This window comes from Eucalyptus grandis, chromosome 2 (assembly GCF_016545825.1).
Source record: "Eucalyptus grandis isolate ANBG69807.140 chromosome 2, ASM1654582v1, whole genome shotgun sequence".
In the NCBI taxonomy this organism is placed as follows: domain Eukaryota; kingdom Viridiplantae; phylum Streptophyta; class Magnoliopsida; order Myrtales; family Myrtaceae; genus Eucalyptus; species Eucalyptus grandis.
Window position 1 is genome coordinate 12712886 of NC_052613.1, and position 24521 is coordinate 12737406.

The 24521-nt window shown below is 38.9% G+C and overlaps 2 protein-coding genes, 1 long non-coding RNA gene and 2 pseudogenes across 3 annotated transcripts; 4 read left to right on the top strand and 1 right to left on the bottom strand.

Moving 5' to 3' along the window:
* Positions 1-489: 489 nt before the first annotated feature.
* Positions 490-4002, top strand: LOC120290513 (putative disease resistance protein At3g14460). The gene is made up of 3 exons (XM_039306790.1): positions 490-923; positions 1214-1526; positions 1881-4002. Exons 1-3 carry the CDS (start codon positions 527-529, stop codon positions 4000-4002), a joined length of 2832 nt encoding a protein of 943 aa, XP_039162724.1. The 5' UTR covers positions 490-526.
* A 3593-nt stretch (positions 4003-7595) lies between these two features.
* On the top strand, positions 7596-8886 carry LOC104423215. The gene is made up of 4 exons (XR_005547650.1): positions 7596-7626; positions 7719-7847; positions 8597-8657; positions 8813-8886. It is a non-coding gene; the product is annotated as an uncharacterized LOC104423215 (long non-coding RNA).
* Positions 8887-9788, top strand: LOC104434581 (annotated as a pseudogene).
* Positions 9789-13063: 3275 nt separating this feature from the next.
* Positions 13064-14192, bottom strand: LOC104431172 (meiotic recombination protein DMC1 homolog; the record flags this gene model as incomplete). The annotated part of the gene is made up of 5 exons (XM_039306791.1): positions 13064-13410; positions 13661-13735; positions 13815-13884; positions 13963-14055; positions 14142-14192. Coding segments are annotated over 5 exons (483 nt in total), but the record flags the coding sequence as incomplete, so codon positions are not given.
* A 2533-nt stretch (positions 14193-16725) lies between these two features.
* LOC104423319 lies at positions 16726-19714 on the top strand (annotated as a pseudogene).
* Positions 19715-24521: the final 4807 nt, after the last annotated feature.

A 24521-nucleotide genomic window follows, 5' to 3' on the forward strand; every position in this document is an offset into this window, starting at 1 on the left:
CTTGCTCAATAAGTGGGAGAAGATGTTAGTTACAATCAATGCAGTGTTGGCTGATGCAGAGGACAAGCAACTAAGCAATAAAGGTCCAGTGAAGCTATGGCTAGATGATGTTAGGGACTTGGCCTACGACATGGAAGACTTGCTTGATGAGTTCGCTATTGAAGCCACCCAAGCCAAGTTGAAGGCAGAATCCAGCACAAGCGGAGGTCTAATGAAATGGAAGTTCCCTTTAATTAGCCAATATAAATCTTCCATATCAAATCCAAACCCGTGCTCACTCGTGTCTGAAGCTAAGGTACAAAAGATCTCTGACAAGTTGGAAGAGATTGTCAACAGGAAGGCTCATCTAAGCTTGATAGAGAATGTTGTGAACAAATATGACTACACCAACAAAAGGCTCCCCAGCAGTTCTCTGCCAGAGCCTCGATTTTTTGGCAGGGAAAAGGAAGAAGCGGAAATACTTGAACTCTTGACTAGTGAAGTCGAAAATGTCGATACCGCGTTGAGCATAGTCCCCATAGTTGGGATGGGCGGTATTGGAAAGACGGCCTTGGCTCAACGATTGTATAATGATGTCAAAGTGAGCGGCTGCTTTGAAATGAGAGCATGGGTTTGTGTTTCAGATGTTTTTAATGTTCTCGACATAACCAAGACTATTTTGCGGTCTATCACTGAGGTGTCTAATGAGGGTGAAGATCTTAACAGGCTTCAAGTTAAGTTGAAGGACAGTCTATCAGGGAAGAAATTTCTTGTGGTTTTAGATGATGTTTGGAATGAAAACTACGGAGAATGGACTGCCCTCTTAAAGCCATTTGGAGCTGGGGCTAAAGGAAGTAAGATCATCATAACGACTCGCAACTATATTGTTGCTTCCATAACAGGAGCTTCGTCGTATCCTTTGAAGGAGTTGTCCCTTGATAATTGTATAAGTTTATTAGCCTTTCATGCTCTTAAAATGACAAATTTTGAGAGGTACCCATATCTTGAAACAATAGGCAAGAAAATAGTCGAAAAATGTAAAGGTTCACCTTTGGCAACAAAGGTATTGGGAGGTCTTCTACGTGATAAAGGGAATCCCGATCAATGGGAAGCTATCTTAAACAACAAAATGTGGGATCTTCCAACGGAGAAAATGATGAGGTTATTCGAGTTTTGAAATTGAGCTACGTCCATCTTCCTTCTTATTTGAAGAGATGTTTTGTTTATTGTGCAGTATTTCCCAAGGATTACGAAATTGAAAGGGATGAGCTGGTGCACTTATGGATAGCGGAGGGTTTTTTTGATGGAGGAAGATCAAAGGATAATATCTTGAAATGGGGACAGGCTCACTTCGATGAGTTAGTATCTAAATCATTTCTTCAACGATCAAGTGTCAACGCATCTAAATTTTCAATGCATGATCTTTTGAATGATCTAGCAAAGTCAATTGCGGGTGGGACATGCTTTAACTCTGAGTCTAAGTTGGCAGATAATGAAGATGTTGCATCTCCCGAGAAAGTTCGTTATGCATCATTCACCTCATCATGGTGTGTTTTATCAAAATGTGTGGGAGCATATCATCGAATGAAGGTACTAAGAAGTTTAATATTATTGTCTAACGAACCTTATAAAGGTTACCGATTCCACATTTCCAACAAAGTGTTACATGACTTGCTAACAAAATTGAAGTACTTAAGGGGGTTCTCCTTAAGTCATTGTTCCATCATAGAGGTTCCCGATTGTGTTTGTGATTTAAAATATCTTCGCTATCTCAATTTCTCGTGCACGGAGATAAAAAGGCTACCTGAGTCAATTGGTCGCTTGTGCAAATTACAAGCTTTGATCTTAAAAGGTTGTCAAGAGCTTTCTTTGTTGCCTCAAGGAATCACAAAATTGGTCAGCTTACAGTTTCTTGATATTAGAGATACAAGGAGTCTAAAGGAGATGCCATTGAGTATCAGTAATTTGAAGAATCTTATGATCTTGTCCAAGTTTGTGGTAGGACCAGACAAAGGGTCACGGTTAAAGGAGTTAAAGAACTTGTCACACCTTCAAGGAGAATTGTTCATATCAGAATTGCAAAAGGTGGAAAAAGTCAGAGATGCAGTTGATGCTAATTTAATTGGAAAGAGAGGCCTTAGCAACTTATTCTTGCACTGGGGTGAAAATTTTGGAAATTTGCGGAATGGGAAGCACGAAGCATTGGTGCTTCACTATCTACGACCTCACATTAATCTTGAACATCTCTCTATCTTGCACTATGGTGGTGAAAGATTCCCCTCATGGTTAGATGGTCCATCTTATTCTAAGATAGTTTCTTTATGCTTACGAGATTGTCCTAATGTCACATTGCTTCCGCCTCTTGGACAACTACCTTCACTTAGAGAATTATCTCTTGAAGGTCTACATGCAATAAGCACGATAGGCCCTGAATTTTACGGAGGTAAAAGGCCTTTTTCATCCTTAACAACTTTGAAGATGGAAGAGATGTTGGCATGGAAGGATTGGACTCATCATGCTGGGGGTCAAGAAGAAGATGTCCTATTCTCTTGTCTTCAACATCTAGTTGTCCGAGGATGTCATTCGTTGGTCGGGACATTGCCTGGTCGACTTGATCTTCTCAAGAAGCTAGAAATTTATTCAAGCCCACATTTAAATAGCTCAACCAATGTGGTTTGTCTCCCATCTCTCTGTGAGTTATCCATCGAGGATTGTAGCGAGGAGATCTTAAAAATCTTGGTCAACCTAACCTCTTTGACTTTTCTCAAAATTAAGAATATTGCAAAGCTTGTTTGCTTTGATCATGGGTTTACGAGCTACTTGGTTAAGCTAAAGGAGCTTTATGTAAGACGGTGTGACAAGTTAAACTACTTGTGGCAAAATGGAAATGAGATGCAAAATCTTACTTGCCTTCAAAGTGTAGTCATCGATAGATGTCCTCAATTCACATCTTTTGTTGCTGGAGACGGAGAAATTGAGCTATCCTGCAACCTTGAAAAGATAGAATTGATAAATTGCACGAGTTTACAAAAGCTTCCAAGCAAGATGTACACATTAAGAGAGTTGAATATTGAGAATTGTCCAAAAATCATGGGACTAATAATTTCTCAAGACAATCCCAGTAGTAATAACTCAATATCTCAACTTGAATTTCTTTACATAAGTAAATGTGATTCTTGGATATCCTTTCCGTTTGTCAAGAATAGACTTGCTTCTCTGAAAAAGCTTACTATTTGGAACTGTGAGCGGGTGGAGTCCCTCAAAGAGATCACAGCAAAATCGCTGGATTCTTTGTCTATAAATAGATGTGAGAATTTGGTAAGTCTACCGCGATGCCTTCACACGCTCTCCCATCTCACTTATTTAGAAATAAGTGGCTGTCCAGCATTGGAGATAGAGGACTTCCCTCTCCTTCCCATCACCCTGTCGGTACTTGTACTTTATTCGGTTCCTAAGATGAAGTCTCTACCAAAGGAGTGGCATCGTCTTACATCCCTCCGGTGGCTACGAATTTCGGGGTGTGAAAATATCAAACGCTTGCCCGAAGGAGGTTTGCCTCCCAATTTGCAGGAGTTTTCAATTTTGGGGTGCGAGAATATGAAGCAACCCGTGAGAGAATGGGGCTTACCCATGCTCACATCCCTCAACGATCTGACAATGGACGAAAGCAACATGGGAGGGGAGAGAGACAAGGTGTGGTTTCCTTCGGAGGAAGACAATGAGGATGCCTGGAGTCTTCTCTTTCCTTCCTCTCTTACCTCTCTTTGGATTGGCCATATGAGGAATGTGGAGAGACTATCGGATGGCCTTTGCAAGCATCTCTCCTCTCTCCAGTGTTTAGGGATTCTAAATTGCCCGAAGTTGAGGGACTTGCCAGAGGATGGCCTCCCTCCCTCCCTCCAAGAATTGCACATACATGTATGCGAGATTCTAAAAGATCGATGCTCAAAACTAACTGGCGACTATTGGCCCCTCATCCAAGAGATCCCTCTCATCTACATTGATGGCATTCGGATCCAATGAATTTATTCGTCCTGGTACGGTCAAGTTTTCTAGGGTTCGGGTAAGTTTATGGTTTTGAAGGCATCGATTTCCCATTCTACTTCCTCAACTCGATGCTCAATACAAATCGATACTTTCCCATGGAGATGCTCCACATGAGTTTCCGGAAATTAGAGAAATTCTTGACATCCACATCAATTGAGTTCTCAAACCCAATTAAGTGAAATCGATCCACTATTCAGATTTCTAAGGATGCTAGATTCTAAAAAATCGAGATGTTCGAATCTCGCTGGCAACTATTGGCCCCTCATCCAAGAGATCCCTTTCATCAGCATTGATAGCTTTCGGACGCAATGAAGTAAAATCGATCATGCCCGAGCCATATTAAAAGATTTGTCTCCGTTGACTGCATTTTATTCCTCGGGTAATGCTTCCAACTTCTTTTATATTTTCGCTTTCATTTGTTAACTGTTGGGATTCATTCGTCGATGCAATGTAAGTTTTCTAGGTTCGGGTAAGTTTTTTGGTTTTCAAGGCATCAATTTTGATCCTGCTCCCTCAAATCGATGCGTGATACAAAATGATATTTTCCCATGGAGATGTTTCCCAAATTGACAGTTGGGAGGGTGTTCTCGTTGGGTTGAATCGGCTTTGTTTTGTTAGATAATAAATTTTATGACGAAATGCTCACAGTTCTGCCTCTTGATGACATATCTTCAACTCTACTAGATGCGCAAAAAAAATTACTTATTTTTTCACTTGGGTGACCCACCATACAAACTATGAATGAAAATGCACTATGCTTTGCATGAGGATCACCAAGAATCATAGCATTCCACAATTAAATTCGTCTGCATTTTCAGCGCTTGTTGTATGTTCTCTTCCCCCGACATCTTTTTCTCATGCCCCAGCTCATTCACTGTAGTTATTCTGCAGATACCTTTGAAATTTGTATTGGCAAAATCCCTTGGAAGGATCACTTAGAAACGCTTTTGAGGTAGGGCTAATGCTGTCAATGTCATGTCTTAGTTTTTGCAATTTATGGAAAATGAAGAAGTGCTTAATTTTATTTGGTGCATTGATATGTTCTAAATTTTCTTCTAGCCATTATGAACTAAATAAGAATAATCTCTCAAAAATCTAAAAACGTGATTATTTATGCTGAAGCTGTGATATGATTGTGAAGAAAGGGGATTTTTTTTTATAAATAATTTATGGTTTTCTTTATCATCGAGAACCTTCTTTTTGTTGATGATGATCCTTCTTAGTATTAAGCGGTCTATTTTGGGCAGCTCATGGCTCCAATCTTTCGATAGAACTCCAATTCATGATAGGATCAATATTCATAAACCACCTTCCATTTGGGTCTTGATCATTGGTTAGGAACTATTACTTACAAATAGAGTCGTTAAACGGATGGGTCGGGTCATTAATGGTCCGACCCAAATTGACTCATTAACCTATTTATGATCCATTTATGTCTAATGTAAATTTTTCGACCCATACCCAACCCATACCCGACCCAACTCATATTAATAAATATTTTCATATTTAACCAAATTTAGAAAAACTTATTCCTATGTTTTTTTTTTTTTTTTAAGATTATATTACTAAAATACTTCCAAGCTTATTTCTTATCTATATATATAATGCTATTGCTAAAATATTTTTATACAACACAAATTTAATGGATAATTTTTATAATTTTTAGAATAATTATTTTGAAAATTCAATTTTAATTATTTTTTATTTTTTAAAAATTAAATTTTTAATTATTTTTATTTTTATTTTTAAAACATATTTTCTTTTTTCTTTTTTTTTTTTGTTCTTCTTCTTATTAGGCCGGCCGCCGACCATGATGACGGCTGGCGACCGGCCACAGGTGAGCCTCGAGCTCGCCCGACACCGGCGAGCTCGAGGCTCACCAAATCGACGAGGCCGGGCAGAGTCGAGCAAGCTCGAGCTCACCCTCGCCGGATCTAGCGAGGCTCGAGCCTCGCCGAACATTGATGAGGCCTCCACCTCACCAAATCTAGTGAGCTCAAGGCTCGCCGGCGTCAAGCGAGCTCAAGCTCGCCTCGCCGATTTGGCAAGGCTTGAGCCTCACTCGACGCCGCCGAGTTTGAGTCTCGTCAAATCGGTGAGGCTCAAATCTCGCCATGCGTCGCCAAGGCCTCCACCTCGCCAGATTCAGCGAGCTCAAGCTCGCCCGACGCCGGTGAGCTTGAGACTCGTCTAGCCGATCGCCGACCATTGCCGTGCCGGCGACCAAATGAAGAAGAAAAAAAAAAGGAAAGAAAAAAGAAAAAAGAAAAAGAAATTAAAATAAAAAGAATAATTATAATTTCGGTTTTTATAAAAAAAAATTTTAAAAAAAATTGTAAAGTTAAAGAGAGAAGAGAGAGATTGTGAGGTTTTGGGTGAAAGTGGATTCTAAATCCAACCCATTTAAGACCCACTTAAGACCCACCTATTTTAAGTCTTTAGTTGTTAAACCTATTTAACTAACTTCTTAAAAAAACAAGTGACCCATATATGACCCATTTATGATTTAAATGGGTCATTTTAACACCTCTACTTACAGCTTGCTAAAAAATTTTAGCCAATCATGTCATGCTTAATTGGTTGAGATTGTAACCATATGCTACCTCCCTCTGCGTTTGCATTGTTAGTAGTGACCTCCGAGAAAAATCTATTCAGTTCTTCAAAGTATCAGTTGTTTGCATTTACTCCACTGCGGTAGAAGATTTCGTCATACACTTTGTCATTTTATCTAAAACTACCTTCTTATGTGGCAATCTTCCTGCGGAGAGTTCTGGAACAAAAGCTTCAATCTCATATGTGTTCCTTTGGTGTAACTGGAAATCTTGCAGTTCAACCAATTTATACCTTGTTTGATACATCTCCTCCCTCTCTGCCACTGTTGGATACTTTAAGTTTTTGTTGAGGCAATTTTGTATGACATTGTGAAGCTCTATCAGAGGTTAGTTAATTTATAATTTGAATTGCGGTTCACTCTGTAATTTATTTGAGGCTTTTTGGATGTTATTGCTCATATAACATGGTGCTTTGGCCATAAATAGGTGGTCAGAAAACCAGAGTTGCATTTACTAAGATACGGGGAGCCTCCATAGTTTTGCTTGACGAGCCATCCAATCATTTGGTAAGTTTACTCATTTTTCTCCACTCTATGACTTATATTGCTTTTTCCAGTTAGCTTGTCATTGTCTTGCACCAATTGAACTTACTGGAATCTAGTCTTTATATCGAAAATATAATAGAACCATTCGGTAATTATAGCTACCAATGTGAATGTTCCAACTTGCAAATTATTGGAATAGAATAGTTATGCTAGCCTGAATTACAGGAATTTATAATACCAAGTAGTTCCAATATCTGTACCTATGGGCAATATTGGGCTTTGCACATAATAAATGTGGAAATCTTTTTGTTTTTGAACGTGGACTTTAAGTTCCGCTTTAATGATCAGTGACTACTATAGCATTATCTTTGTGAATTGTCAGTTTCTTGTCTAAGGATAGATGAGTATGATTCTGTGTATTTAACCATCCCCAACTGTAGGATCTTGATGCAGTTGAGGCTCTCATTCAAGGTTTGGTCTTGTTCCAAGGAGGAATTCTGATGGTGAGATTGATTTTTCTTGCTAACATACTTTAATTTGACCAATGATGGATCGTCTTTACAGCTAAAAGCCATCTTTTCACCTTGATTTGCAGGTTAGTCATGATGAGCATCTAATATCTAGAAGCGTGGATGAGCTCTGGGTGATTTCTCAAGGCAAGGTGGCGCCTTTCCATGGGAATTTCCAGGATCATAAGAAGATACTTCAGTCCTCATTGAATCAGGTGAATTTAGCTCTTGTCATCAACCAAGAGTGTCTCAACGGGATCGCATCACATCACCTTACAAAACATAAAATGAGGCTTTGTTACAAAGAGAAAGCAAAAAAGGATGAAGAGAGGACTGCTGCTGATATACAGGATGTACTCATGGTTATAGCGGCCCCCGTTTGTCATTTTGATTAGGGCTCATGGAAGGATGAGTCTTAAGTTTTTGACATTGAATATGCAGTATCATTTGCCAGTAGCTCAAAAAACTGAGCCTAGATTGCGGTCCTGGTAATAATTTATCACCCTTTGCCCATTTTTATCTTAGCAACAGGTTCGTTTGTTGTGCCCCTGGAAGTTTGACATGGAAGTGCTTTTTATTTTGCATTAATATTAACTTTCATTTTCTTCTTTTTTGTCCTTTTTTTTTTTTAAATCCTAAACTCTTGAAACTTTCAAACAAATGCATAATGTTGACATATGAATTCACATATTTATTTTCCCCATATATATATATATATATTTATTTATTTTAAAAAAAAATTGGATAAGGTTGTTAATTTTGACACGAAAAGAAAAGCTTCTTTTACTTGAACTTAACTCTAGACAACCGAGTCCTTTGATTTGCCGGAGCAACCTAGGGGATAATTCTTTTATCATGTGCTACATGTTATATTCTTTTATTCTTTTACAACATCCCACCTTTTGCATTTTTCCAGCATCTTCTTCCTTGTGCCCTTAGCTCATTCACTGCGGTTGTTTTGCAGATACCATGGTGATCTGTATTGGCAAAATCTCTTGGGAGGATCACGTGCGAATGTTGCTGAGGTCGGATCAATATAGTCAATTATATGTTTCATTTTTCCAAATTTAAAAAAAAAAAAAAAACAAGCTTTTAATTATCATTTGGTGCACTGATATGTTCTGAATTATCTTCTAGTGAATATGATCTAAATAAGAATAATATCTTTCAACATGTTCAGGTCAATATTCGAAATAAGAAGCTTTCTTTCTTCTGGTTATTGTATGGATATTTGACGTGTTACCCTCTGTGGCAGGATTGCTCACTGTTGTGGATGACATCTTCTGCTCGTTTCAAGGACACCCAGAGGGTGTTGCTCTTCTCAAGCAGCAATATGGATTGAACGAGACCACCAATGAGGTCACTGCCATCATAGAAGCTCATAGAACTCCGAGAGATCGGAGGCCTTATGCTGCCGACTGAGTTATGAAAGACATCACTGGAAAGTTTGCATTTGTGCTCTTGGACAGCCCTCCAGAAACCACTTTTCTGGCTGCTGTATGTGACAATAATTTTCATGGTTTCATTCTGGGGATATTCTCTCTGTCTCTCCCTCCACCTGCGTTCTGTCTAATCCTTTATGTCCTCTTAATCATGCAGGATGTTGGTGGAAGTGTCCCTTTCTTCTGGGGAAGTGATTGCAAAGGCGATCTTGTTCCCTCGGACGATGCAGGAGTCATAAACAAGGGCTGTGGGAAACTGTTGCACCATTCCCTAAAGGTAATTATCTTCACGAATCATAAATGCAATGTCACTGGAGTTTACTCCGAGCATTGGAACGTGAAAAGTAAGGATGGATGAGCTCTGCTGATAGGAGAATGTTATGTTGTTGGATAACAATTATATTGGAAGAGCAACATTGTAGAATGTGCAATACATTGTAGGTTAAATCGTTCACCATTTAACATTGCCTTTTTTCGAACTCAGGATGATTCTTCATCAACTCAGGAGGTTTGTAGAGTTATGAGCTCCCACCAAATGAGGTGAAGTGAGTTCCTGGGATGGATAGCTTGGGCCAAGTGCATGGTGCCACATTTGAAGTGGTGCATAGACTAGGAAGGAGTCTAACATGCCTAGAGTTGGGAGTGCTGCAAACTGGTCCTTGCACTACCTAGTCATATGGTTTGTGGCCCTTTCTTGGCCAGGCCATTAGCTATTGAATGACCTTCTGTGGCTTATGACAATTTTCAGCTCTAATGGTCGGTTGCTCCATGTTGAGAGTTTGAGATGACGTTGCTTTATGCAGCTGTATTTGTTGCTTATAAAACCAAGCCTTTCCAGAACCTGATCATGCTATTTGCACTAATATCTTTCTGGCATTTCATTAAGCCATCATGTAGAGTTCATTCAATGTAATGTTTTTTCACTTAGATGTCTATTATGTAACTGTAATCTACCCGTAATGATTAGTAAGATTCTTGATAGCCACTTCTTTTTGTTCAATTCCTCTGCACAAAATTCGCATACTTGTTCATGGATCTCCATGCAACATCAAGTATTCTGTGAATATCATGTTTAAATCAGGTCTATGTAGACTCAATATTGACTTTCTCACAGATTTTGACATAGACTTCTAGATATTTTATTTAGTCTCCGTGGTATGATCTGGTAAGTTCCAATAAAGTACATAACTCGAGGAGGATATGGTGCAAAAAGGATATAGCTTCAGCTTCAGGTAGGTTTGGGGCATCAAACACCTTGCAGACACGCTTCTCCCACATTGTTGTGCATCCATTAGAAGATTTTATACAATTTAGCCCTTTGATGGTTGCACGCTCAAAAATAGCAATTTGGGGAGAGCACTATGCTCATACTAGTTCTTGTAAATCTCAAGAGCCAACTGTTTGGTGTAAACTGGCGATGCATACAGCAACTGCGATCCATGTACATTGCCTCATTAAATTCCTCAGCTATCTTAAGTAAGCGTGAGAGCATTTGTGCCAATTTTTGCAGCAATTCGGAATCTATTAGTGTCAAACAAGATGAGCTGAAAAATCTCAACTCGCATGATTTGACAGTTTCAATGGACCTGGCACTCTGCAAGTTCTCCCCTTCTAGTCCCCTTCTAGTAAACTCCACTTGAAACAGAGCAATCACTGAATCCGCAAATCTGAAAGATATTGCTCACCTAAGGTCAACCATCCACACCTCACAAGATCTGTGCAGTTTGATTCTCGAGCAGTCTTACCAATAATTTAAATGGTTCTTCAGACATTGTGGCAGCCAAACCTAGAAGCAAGTTGTATTGATGCTCATAAGTATGGGCACGGCATAAATGATCTACAAATTCATGGAAAGACTAGATTACAGCAAGTACACTAGCCAGAAAAGAAGGAAGAGTTGCCAACAGTGTAGAAAGCATTGCTTACATTATCTAGGACTGCACCAGGATCCATGCCAATCTCTCTGCTATTGGTACAATACGATCAGGGCAACTGCAGGTGTACCAAGCCAAGAAAGTGCGTATGCACTTACATGGATGTAAGCTGAGTATGAAACAAAAGCAGCTTTTTCTAGGTTAAGAAAATGACTGACAGATTATATTAGGATACGAAGTTCCATCTTTGTCGACGTAAGCTGCCTTGCCATTCCCCCTCACATGTGAGTAAGCAGCTGGAAAAATTGTTAGGATCATGGACAAACCATAAATAAAGAGTGATGGAAAGAGGGGAAATACTGTTGTAGGCTTCTAATGGTTATGGCAAAAGTACGTTCTCCTAGCCTCTTCCCTACTGGGTTTGAACCACTGCATATCATGCATTCCAATGTACTGACTGCAGATTCCAGAAAATGACAGTGCCATTCTCCCAGAATCACTTAGTACACATGTTCTGATGCCAAGATCAACCACAGCTGCATTTCTTTAAGAGAAATTCAATCACCGGGTTACTATTTGCATTGTTCATCTAAGAAACATAAAATGCAACAGAAGTTAGTGCCGGAAACCTAATGTGCAATTCAGACCAACCTGAGTAGAAACACACAGGGTACATGCAAGCTGAGTTTTCCCAGACCTGAAGTGACGTTAGCAGCATTTTCTGAGAAAACCAACTAACAAAAGGTCTTACTTATCTCCTTATGCTGATGCATGTGGCCTCCAAACTGGATTGAAAGAATTCGATGAGAGGGCCACTGCCGTGATGCATAAGTTACTTAGCTTCACAATGGAAAAGAGGTTGGCAACCAATCACCCCATCCACTTTCAACAAGAATTCATGATGCCTCAGAAGCTGATGAGACTCCTGTTGAAGCATTTTGGCATTTGCAATGTCTCTCAGAGGGGGCAAAGGTTTAGTGTGTTCTTGACAGGAGCTTATGAAGGTGCGGAGATGATTCATAAATCTCTGCTGATTATTTGGAAGGAAAAGGTCCTAAGCCTCAATGGTTATAGAGGGAGGGAGAAAAAGATAGAAACCTTTACAGACTTATTGGATATGGAAGATAATGATTTCCATGAGGATAGCTCTAAGGATGAAGGCATCCCAATGCAGCTTGACCAAGATGAAGCCATAAGTGAATTGGAGGATATTGCAGGTCAAGACAGCTACTTCATGGATATTAGTGAAATTGACCAAGCATAAAAGCCTCATGATTAAATTTAAGATCAAATGTTCCTGTTCGAGCTGTCAAGATAACTTGCCTTTTCAGTCTTTTTCTTCACAAGTTTGAAGTTTTAAGTATCTGGTATATAGATTTAATCAGACAAACCTCCATTTATATCTGTAAACTAAACCACTAGCAGGCTGATCCAGCTTATACCTCATTTGTCCTAAATATCGCCTTTGAAAATAGGAAGACTCGTTCTTTAGTTTGAATGATAGATGGCTTTCCTCAGCTTTTGGAGGTTCTTTCTTACACCTCATTGATAGCACAAATTGTGTTCATGATTTGTTACATGGGCTAGCATCTGCTGGACACCATTGTGCACGAAAGTTCTTTTACTTATCAAAAGAAAATTATTGTGAACTTCAATGGAGATGATGTTGGGTAATTAGCTTTCAAATATTGAGAGTAGATTTCTTCTTGGCCTCATAATAACCACGATATCCACAAATGTTAGCCTCAAACCAAACTGCTATGATGTGTGGTTAAAAACATATCGCACCGGATAATTTTATGTTTTTCTTCTTTATGAATAAGCACCGTGGTTGATCAATTTCATTTCATTTGAAGTTATTCGAAATGACACTGAATAACTTTCTTTTGGTTTCATCTCTCTTCAAGCCTAATGAAGTCCTATGACCTTTCCATACATGCCATGCTAGATTAAGTTCTTTAGAGCATATAAGGCTGTATTATATAAATCCGATTGGCTAAACATAAATAGAAGCAGCAGAAAGGATACTCAGGCCTTACCCTTACGATATATTTTGCAATTGATACACAAAGGTGACAATGTAGTTGACAAATCTTTTGGGTCACCATAGGCAACATCAACTATACTGTGAGTATCATGCTTAAATCAGGTATCCACCAATCCCTATATAGACGCAGTATCAACTTTCTCACAGATATTGATATAGACTTCTAGATATTTTACTTAGTATCTGCATTATGATGTGATAAGTTTCGATAAATTATATAATCAGAGGAAGATTTGGCACAAAAAGGATATAGCTTCAGCTTCAGGTAGGTTTGGGGCATCAAACACCTTGGAGACATGCTGCTCCCTTCTGAGTTTCCTAAACATCAACCTAATCGTGGCTGCACGAGCCCGAACATGCCCGCCTGCAGGTTTCATTGGGTCTGACGACACACCTCCGCCTGGATCAGCTACAACTGAAACAAATAAATCATACACAGTCATTAAAAAAAATAAAATCCTTTTCCTATGTCATGGACTGCAGCTACTGTATGCTTCACCAGTTTACGCCAAATAGCTGGTTCTTGAGATTTACAAGAATTAGTTTGAGCTTAGTGCAGTCCCCAAAATGCTATTTGTCAGTGTGCAACCATCTAAGGGCTAAATTGAATAAGAACTTTGAATGGATGGAGGACTACGTGGGAGAAATGAGATGTGATGCAGTACCTTGATTGGTCATGTACCCTGCCACATTAGATTCCTCAGCTATCTTAATAAAACGTGAGAGCATTTGTGCCAATTTTGCTGCAATTCGAATTCATAAGTCTCAAACCAGATAAGCTGCAGAATAACGACTTGCATGATTTGATGGTTTCAGGATCAACCTGGCGCTCTGCAAGTTCTCTTCCAGTAAAATCCACTCGGAAGAGAACAATCACCAAATGCACAATCTGAAAAAGGCACTCACATAGGTCAACCATCCACACCTCAGAAAATCTGTAGGGTTTGATTCTTGAGCAGTGCCTTACCAGTAATTTGAATGGTTCTTCAGACATTTTGGCGGCCAAACCAAGAAGCAAGTTGTACTGATGCTCAGAAGTAGAGGCACGGGCATAAATGATCTTCAAATTCATGGAAAGACTAGATTACAGCAAGTACACCAGCCAGAAAAGTAAGAGTTGCCACCAGTACAGAAAGCATTGCTTACATTATCTAGGACCGCACCAGGATCCATGTCAAATCTCTCAGCAGTTGGTACAATTCAATCAGGGTGACTGCAGGTGTACTAAGCTAAGAAAGTGCACATGCGCTTACATGGACAGACGACATTTATGCAACACAAGCAGATTTGCCGAGGTCAAGAAAAATACAGACAGATTATCATAGGATACAAAGTTCATTGTGTGTCAATACAAGCTACCTTCCCATTTCCTCCTCTCATGTGAGTCGGCAGCTGAAAATTTTTTACAAAGATGGAGTCCACAAGCCATTAATAAAGAACGATTGAAAAAAGGGTATATACTGTTGTGGGATTTGCAAATAAGTGGAGTATCTTCAAGCATCACATTCAACTAATGATCAACCCAAGTCCGAGTCTGACAATAATTAAGGCTTTTACTCGGTTATGACACAGTACAAACTCTTCTGGCCTTTTCCTGCTTGGTTTTGTATATGCGTTCCAGTATACTGACTGCAGATTACAGAAAATGAGAGTGCCATACTCCCAAAATCACCCGATACACACGTTCTGATGCCAAGATCGCCCACATCTTTACTCTTCATAGAAATTCAGCCATTATGTTACTATTGCATTGTTTATCTGAACAAAAAAGGCAACAGAAGTTAACGACAGAAACCTAATATCCAATTCAGACCAACCTGAGTGGTAACACACAGGGTATGTGCAAGCTATGTTTTCCCAGCCTGAAGTGACGTTAGCAGCATCTTCTGAGAAAGCTAATTAACAAAAGCAACTAAAAGTTCATCAAAGGTAATGTCTTTGGACTGTCATCTTCACCCTGATTCGCCAAATGCTTCTGTAATTGCCAGTGTTTTAATACTGCCGGTTTAACATCGCCAAACCAGTGAAATTTGCTTTCGTTGAAATGCATGAAGAATAAAACACAGCCTGCTAAAGAAAGTCTGTCACCGCCTAAAAGCTCATAGAGGGCTTGGCTTCCAATTGTGATGCAACAACCGACTTTCTCTGGAAATAAAGACGTTAAAAGTACTTTGAGCAACACATGCTAATTTGCAGGCTTTATTTCAAGGGTCAATAACTCATTGAGGTATGCTTAGGATATTCCTTATTAATCCAGCTATGTCACCAATACAATGGTGCAATTCCAATGTCACGTAACATAACAAAGGCTGGAATTGCTCTTGTATGATCAGAAGACGAAAACTGAAAACTACTGCACGTGCAAAAAATCACGACAAGTTTGAGAGAAAGATCGAGATGTAAAAACACTAACGGATTCACGGGGATGTTCCAGGAAAATCGAGCTAAACTGAGGAACCAAACCAAAATCGAGCTCATCCAGTTGGCAGCATTCAGAGTCACTTAATATCGACATTCGAAGAGATTCACACTCATAGTTCCATCGAGCCATTTGCATCTTGCTTTTGACTTCAGAACAGAGACGAGAAGATCACGATACTCGTCTCGGAATCGAACGACCGCACCGGAACATCAACGAGAAAACAAAAGCGACGAGATGAACAGAGAGGAGCTGCCTGCACTCTGTTTTGCCCCCTGACTTACGTTTATCGATCGTTTCGAGCAGGTCTTCTTCGTGGTGGACGTCGTCCTCTCTTTCCACGATCTGCAGCCGGTGGCTCTGCTCTTCGGCTCTGAGCATCGACGAGAGAACGGGAGACGAAACTCAGAATCGTTGCCGGCGATTGCACCGACGGGAAATGCACGACGTTGGAGTTTGACGATCGGCGATGGAGGTCGCTGCGTCTGCTCAGAAGAAGAGAGTTTCGAATTGCGATCGCAAATTGGAGGGAATCTTATATATAGAGGCGGGAAGCGGGGAAAAATGGCCCGTGGCTTTTCTTTTCTTTTTTTTCTTTTTTTAAGAAAAAGGAGATTCGATTAAGTTTTGTTTATTCTGAAATAGATCTTATAAATTGAGGTTTGATGGATCTGATAAATTCTTATAATCTTTTTAAATCCTTTACTAGAGAGAAACTGAGTTGACTTTTTTTATTCCCCATTGAATAATCAATTCAAGGTAGCTAGCTCGATTTAATACTAACTTTAGTTTCACTTGATTTATATTTTCTCAAGTCTAATCAAACAAAGTTCTTCTCACAAGAGGAAGAATCTGCATTATGGTCAATTCTTGATTTAACTACATTGTAGTCAAACTCGGTACTTACAATTACAGTTCATAAAGTCATGAAGATATGAACTAACAACTAAATTATTCGAAATGACTTATTAAATATTTACGCAATACCCAATTTGATTGTGTAATGTTTAGAATTTGATTTGAATCTCTTCAACATTAATCCTTAAAAAATTATTCTTTAAACTTATATAAATCAAGAAGAGATTTAGCCACCTACAAATTACAAAATATAATGCTTGATTTTGATATGATTCAATTTTTTTCTTTTACCCAACATTATTATGATTTTAAAATCGGATTTTTCATGTAATTTTCGAACACCTCAATTTTTTTTTCTCTAAACACCTCAATTTTATAAAATCGCAACAATATATCACCATTTATTAGACCCTCGAGCTCTTTTTAATTATTCAAATCAAAATATCATCTCGATCACCACAACAGACGCAATAACCAAAACGACGAGCCGTTCCGTCTCTACCGCCCTTTCCCTCTTCTTCGCGCCTCGCTTCTTCTTCTTCTCCTTCGTTCTCAGCACAAACCACGTACTGAAATCCCAACCGGCTTCTGTCGAAGTCGAAACTGATGCTGATCGAGCGATCCAAGAGAGGTGTTATAATCTCGCATTCACGGCGATCTTCTCGAAAACTTTCGTCTCGGGTTCTTGTTGTTCCTCCTTCCGTTGCACGTAAGGTGTTTGATGTTTGTCCTGAGTGAGAGGCGTTTTGCTTTTCTTGGGCTTGTTTCTTGAATTTGGAGCGAGACACTAGCATCTTGAGATGACCCGTCTTCGAATCATTTGTAAAACCGTAGCTTCCTCGAATGAATGGGGCGCGGCAAGAGAGTTCGGTTGCTTTGTCGCCTCGCCGGTGCGTTCGCCTACCCTGAGAAGAAACTGGAGTTTTGGCCAGGTTTTACTTACATGGCCGCAGCATAGATTCATGACCACCAGCAAGAGTGCAAGACAGGAGCAAGGACAAGAGGGTCCATGACCTCGAAATCGCCACCGAGAAGCATAAAGTGGTGTCGAAGGTGTTGGTTCTAATGGAAATGTTGAAGAAAGAACCCGAGATGATAATCCCTGTGAGGTCACTGGATCGATGCCGGAATCAGATTAATTTGCCCAGGCCACACAGTATAGTGGATTTTATTCGGAAGTCGCCGAAACTGTTTGAGTTGTGTAAGGATCGGAATGGGTTACTGTGGTGTGGAATGACTAAAGAAGCGGAAGACTTGTTAGAGGAAGAGGAGAAATTGATTAGGGAACACTCTGGCAAGGCTGCTGAATACGTGACTAGGATGCTGATGATGTCAGTCGACAAACGGCTTCCACTGGACAAAATTGCTCATTTCAGGAGAGAGTTTGGTTTGCCAGCTGATTTTAGGAGCAAGTGGGTACACGAGCATCCACAGCACTTCAAAGTGGTTAAATCTCCGGATGAAGTTGATTATCTCGAGCTCATAGAGTGGAATCCTGCTTGGGCCATCACAGAGTTGGAGAAAGCCGTACTGGGGGTATCAGAATCTGCCTCTCATGCTCCAGGGTTGCTTTCCTATCTTTCCCCTTGAAGTTTCCTGCCACTTACAAGAAGGTGTATAGATATGGAGGAAGATTGAGCACTTTCAGAAAAGGTCTTACTTATCTCCTTATGCTGATGCACGTGGCCTCCAACCTGGATCGAAAGAATTCGATAAGAGGGCCATTGCGGTGATGCATGAGTTACTGAGCTTCACAATGGAAAAGAGGTTGGTAACCGATCACCTCACCCACTTTCGACGAGAATTCGTGATGCCTCAGAAGCTGATGAGACTCTTTTTGAAGCATTTGGGCATTTTCTATGTCTCTGAGAGAGGGAAGAGGTTTAGCGTGTTCTTGACAGGAGCTTATGAAGGTGCGGAGCTGATTCAGAAATGTCCGCTGGTTATTTGGAAGGAAAAGGTCTTAAGCCTTATTGGTTATAGAGGGAAGAAGAAAAGGATAGAAACTTTTACAGACTTATCGGATGTGGAAGATAATGAATTTCTTGGGGGTAGCTCTGAGGATGGAGGCACCCCTATGCAGCTTGACCAAATAGAAGCCATCAGTGAATTGGAGGATGTTGCAGTTGGAGACGGCTCCTTCATGGATATACATGAAATTGACAATGAATACAAGCCTCATGATTCATTGTAAGGTCATGTGTTCTTATTCGAGCTGTCAAGATAACTTGCTTTGCAGTCTTCTTCTTCGCAAGTTCAAAGTTCCATGTATTTATACAGATTTAATCAGACAAACTCTGCTTACATCTATAAACCAAGTTAACCAATGGCGGACTGATCCATGTTATTCCTCGTTGATCCTAAACATTGCCACTGGAACTCCTGAAATGAATGGTTCCGAAAGAATGTGTGGGATGATGCATTTGGCAACTCTCAACTCGCCTTGGTGCCACCAAGTACATCAGAAGCAATCTATGTATGGTGACCGATTCATTATCAGTTATTGGCCTGACTTAATGAGTGCTGCAATACTAATCCACTATTCTGAAAATGAACTTGCCACCCTGCGCTTGGATCTCAATTGTTGGGTCAAAGAGATGATTGGGTAGTAGCTATCAGGGAGAACATAGCCTATCTTCCACTATGATAATTGACATTCTCTCTCTTGTTGTTACAAATTAGATGCCGAGCTCAGTTTTTTACCCATAGGACTCAAAAACTGGGTGGATCTAATTTTGAAAACTGGTCTGTTTCACTGATCTAGCAATTGAACTGGAGGTCAAACTGGTTCGATCTGATATTAGCAAAGACCATCCATGCATGTACAGCCAGATTGATTTACTTGTGCTTTCTTTGACAAGCAACCAATCGTTTTTACTGTGAATCCTTGATCTCAATCTATTCTTGATGAATCAACTGCTCTTTCTTAAGCCATCGAGACTAAGATGCCAGAAAAGAAAAGGATGTACCGAATTTCTTTGCAATCAACCAATCTCCAGTAAAAGAAGGGTGCAGTGTAAGCAAACGATCACTCCAGTGAGAAAATCCCTCAACATTATTGTCTGTCCATCCTTAAAGAGTGCATCCATGTCAAGGAACATCAATCTTCTTCTTCGACATGGCGACCTTCAGGGTTTAGGAGCGTGTTCTTCTCGCTGAACTACTTCACCTGCTCCCTCATGAGGTCGCTTTCGTGGAACACTTTCGGCAGTATCCCCCTCAGGACACCCATCTCCTTCCAAGAGTCTTGCAGGTCGTTCTCAAACTTGCTTATTATCTTCTCATCCTTCTTCAGCATCTGTTTGTTTTTTTCTTTTCTCTTTTCTTTTTTGTGTGATTCCTATGATGAAGTCTTTCAGGAAGTAAAGCAAATGCTCAAAAGTGATAAGCATATATACGTAGAGGCCATCTTGCAATGAGATGCGACTGTTTTTGTCATTCACACAGGTTGTCTTCAAAGAGTATGGAATACCTGAAGTTCCGTGTCCTTTAAACTTGTAGGCAACGCCAGAAAGATTGCCTAGTGCGTTCTGAACTTCGTGTTTGACAATATTGGCGCTTCTTACTGCCATTGGAAGTTCGGCTCAGCACTGCTCAACTTCCAGCCCTTTGGAGCAGAGCTTCTCTCTCAATAAGCTTGTCATTAAACTCTCTGCTTCAATCTCTGATGTTAAAGTATCATGTGGTAGAATGGAAAAATTCTTAAGGATCCTCTATGGGGATGTTGTGGAGTAATAGTTATGTGTGTCTGTGAAGAGTAAAAACCTTCAAGTTAGGGTCTTCAAAAACAGAAACTGTCGGCTGCATATTCAAACTAAAGCTGAATCTTGAGAATTGGGCATGAGCGGGTGTACAACATGCATACACATCATCTGTAGACCCAACAGAGCTTTAAAATGTGCAGGAAGGAACAAATCAGAGCAAACTGAACGGATGATGGACAAGAAAGTATCTTACTCTGGGAGAAAATGAACAGAGAGTCGAAAAGAGCATGCGACACTATCACATGAGACTAAGTTCACTAAACGAAGGAAAAGAACAACAAAGGATTAAAAATCACATAGTGAGAAAAGCATGACTAAATTTACCAGTAAAGGCAATCTTGCTGTTGTGTTTTGCAAAGGCCAAGTAAGCGGCAGATTACACGGTGCATGTAAGATTTCTACCACGTTCCATTGAGTTCTGGCTGTAATGAATAAATTGTGAGAGACAGAGTGACTAGTGGGTGATACGAAAGGGCCTGCAAGTGGCCCGGCTGCTAGTTGATGTTGCTACTGTCCTTTGATTTCAGTAACAGAAGACATACAGAGCAACTATGAAAAGTCTTGTAGTTTCTTAACTAGATTTTTTGTTTTTCCCCCTTTTGGCAACTTTTTCTAAACTCTTTTGGATAGGTTGTTCCTTTTGATGAAAAAGATACTTAATTGTAATAATAAAATCTATTTTATTAGTAAGTAGAATTTCTCTAGAATTGCAAATACGAAAAAAGAAAATACTAAAGTAAATATATTTCGAACTCCATTTTTGGCTAAAAATTTTCATGAAACACACAATTTTCGTTAATACATATATCTTGCCAATATAGACTTAAAAATGGACAAAGATGATCAAGATAATTGTCAAACCAATCCCATAAATATCTTATAACCTGATATTGAATTAGAATTTCTCATATCTTACACTCATTTAACTTTCCTAAATGAATTTGTACCTTTAGATAGTTATCTTGCGCAACTATCATTTATATATATTTTAGTTGTTTTAGATATGCATAAATGCGTGTTATTTAGGTAGTATGTAACAGTAAAATTGTAAGTCTGTATAAAGCACATGCAACAACAATATTCTTGTGAAGTCAATTGTATCGTGCAGTCTTTCTTGAATTGATACATGTTAAGGAGGTAGATCAGGTTGATTTGGGTTTGATCGAAAATGATCCAACCCACATCAAGTTGTTTGACCCATATTGATCCACTTTTGTGCAATATATTTTTCAATGGCTAATACCCAACCCAATCTGACTCCAACCTAACTCATATCCACATAACTTAGGTTCCAATTTTCGGCAATATAATTAAAGTGGGTACATTCAAACTTGTGCAATGTGCATACCCATATTGCCACCTCTACTTAAAGTGTGTAGTCCTACTTTGGGCTTTGAATTCGTTTAATGGTTGAATTCAGCCAGTCGAATGTAGAGAGCTAAGTTGAGTTGAGCCTTCATAAGGGACATGGCCCTCCCTCCTCCTCAATGCAATGCAAGGGGAGTGCGAGGCCGCCCCTCTCGAGAACCCGGAGCCCCCGAGCCCGACCCACGATTCCGCTGCCGGCCAGGGCGGTGGCGGTTCGGACGACGATTTGTGTGCCTCGACGTGTCCGGCGAGAACCTGGAGTACCCGCTGCTGTCCCCGGCCTTGAAGGGGTCCGCGGTGAAGGACCTGTATTTGTATAAGAACGAGTTCAGTTTGCTCCCGCAGTGGGTCGGGGAGCTGCGGAGGCTGAAGACTCTGAAGTTCTTCGCGAACGAGGTCAGCCTTTTCCCGAGCGAGCTGAAGGGTCTGGTGGGGCTGGAGTGCTTGCAGGTGAAGATATCGCCGCGCGGTCTGAACGGGCTCACGCTGCATAAGTTCGAAGGGTTGAAAGAGATCGAGCCTTACGGAGCTCAAGCTACTAATGCCAGCTGTAGAGAATCAGTTAAATAGCATTTTACCTCAGTTGAATGTACCTTCACATGAAGCTTTCATAAGAGATACTGATTACTGATGGACCGTAATAAAATCCCAACTCAATCAGCATGACCATTTAAGTAACATGAGCTTAATCGGCGAAAAGAACTCACATGATGCCCATTTCTTAATTCCAAGAGCGACACAGTTAACGCAGATTGCTCGCACAGTTTAATATAGTTTGGAAAAGAAAAAACAGGGAAGATATTGATCCTGACAAGAAGAATTGGAAGTAATGCAAAACTCAAGAAACTTCCCAAGCGGACGAATTGTAGCAGAAGCGAAAGAAGAAGAGACCCGGAATGACACCGGAGAGGAAAGAATTTTATATGTGCGAAGTTGAGTAAGCTCAGCGACAGCGTCCACTTCGTCGCTGCCCGAAACTAGGGCGTGGTCGTTGTCGATGTCTTTTGATTTGTTACCATAACTTCGATGCAAATTGATAATATGAAAAAAAAAAAAATTAAGATAATTTAAAAAAAAAAAAATCTTTTAAAAGAGCCATATATGTAAATTTTAGATATTTGGATTGACGAATCGTAAAGATTTTTCAGTAGGCTCTTAATACGTGCAGCATTGTCCTTTTCTTAATATACCCCTTTTGAAAATGATTTTTGAAAAGGGTGGATCTTTGAAATGGGAATGAACGGATCATGCGGTCAAAATTGCCAAATAAGATTCATTTCCAATTTTTCAGTACAAGAGAAAGAATAATAGACTATAGGCCTGCTGGACCAATTATCTTTTTTCAAAATGTTTAAATCGTAAAAGGTCCGCCAAGGAAATAATAAGATTTTGATATAACTCCATATATGTGATAATCAAATAAAGAAAACGGACATCAAAATTTAGGTATGTGATGGTCTTATAACGTCATGTCGAACGAAAATAAGCCACCTCCTTGAGTGCTTTTATGAGTGCACTATAATGTATTGAAAATGTAAATTTAAGATGACAAATTGATATCTTAAAGATTTACCAAAAATATATATATATATCTTTAAGAAAAAGAAGGAAAAATAATTTTCTAATGGCATTTAGTTTTATAGGTGATACGATAGATCCAACTGATCATAAAAGTAATATATATATTAAAATTCGTGTTTCTAATGGCCAACGTTGGTTGTACTATTTGTTGTGATACTTGCCACATGTAAATATTCTTGTACTCAGAGAATCATGTGGTTTATTGATCTTAAAACTAGAAAAAGAGCACAGCACTTCATGATGTGAAAATAAATTAAATTTGGTAGATTTAGGGAAAATTTTGAAAATATAGGTGATGTGTGCAAGAATGTTTGAAAACATTAGAGTTGATTTAGAAAAATGAAGATACTTTTGTGGGGATGAAACTAATTATTTGTGGAATGAAACTTTGTTTGGATCGAGCAAAAGCAAAAACTGTTTTTTCCTGCCAAAGTTTAAAGTATTATCCATATTTTGAAAATTGTATGTGAATCTATATGTTAATATTATTTCTAATTAAAAATATTCAACTTGCAATTCTGTCTAAGAATTTTAAATCGAGCTTATTCAGAAACGTTCTCAATTTTTTTAAGTATAAGATTTAGATTTTAATTTAATAGTCAATGATTACAAAAGTGTTAGAATTTCAATTTACTTTGAATTACGATTATGTCTTTTACCATACAAGTATGATTTTCCTTAGCATAATATATGAGCTTTTCATACAATTTTCTTTTGGTATAAATTGAGATTGAAACCATCTATTAAATTTACTTAGATAGATTGAATCCATGTGCTAAATTAAATTTACTTGATTATTTCCCTAGTGGGCATGAACATGTCAGAAGCACATGTCATCTGATGAAAAGTGATCAAGAGAAGAGTATTGTTCATTTTTTAATGTATCTTCCTCATTTGATTTCCTTATTAAAATAAAAAGTATTAATATCTTGAAAGGCCTATGTTAATATATGTGTGACAAATTTTCTAAAAATTAATTTTTTGATCACAAAAAAACCCTAAATTTGTACATTTATAACAAATTTACCTCAAATGACTATAAAAAAAATCCAAACCGGTACACTTGTGACAAATTTACCCAAAAAAAATAATTATTCAACCGTCAGAAACTCTAAATTGGTATATTTTTTACAAATATAACCTCCGTTAAATTGGATTAATACAAAAAAAAAAAATCACAAAATTGTACAATTATAACAAACAGTAAAATCTTAAACTGGCACACTAGTCAATTGTCAACTTATCCAAAAATCCTCAACGCTCCTATTACTCTTGCTTAATCTTCATCTTCAACGTAGCTCTTTCATCCAATTTAGCAATTCGACAGGAAAATCTAACAAAAACTAAGAGGTAGCATAAATGTATCAGTTTGTGGTAACTTTGTCAAATATGTACTGATTTGAAGTTTTTAGTGGTAAAAAATTAGTTTATGGTAAATTTATCACATGTGTACCAATTTAGAGTTTTTAGGATATTCCCAAACAAAAATTTACAATTAGTGTACATTTTATTATTTAATGTAAACAGAAATAAAAA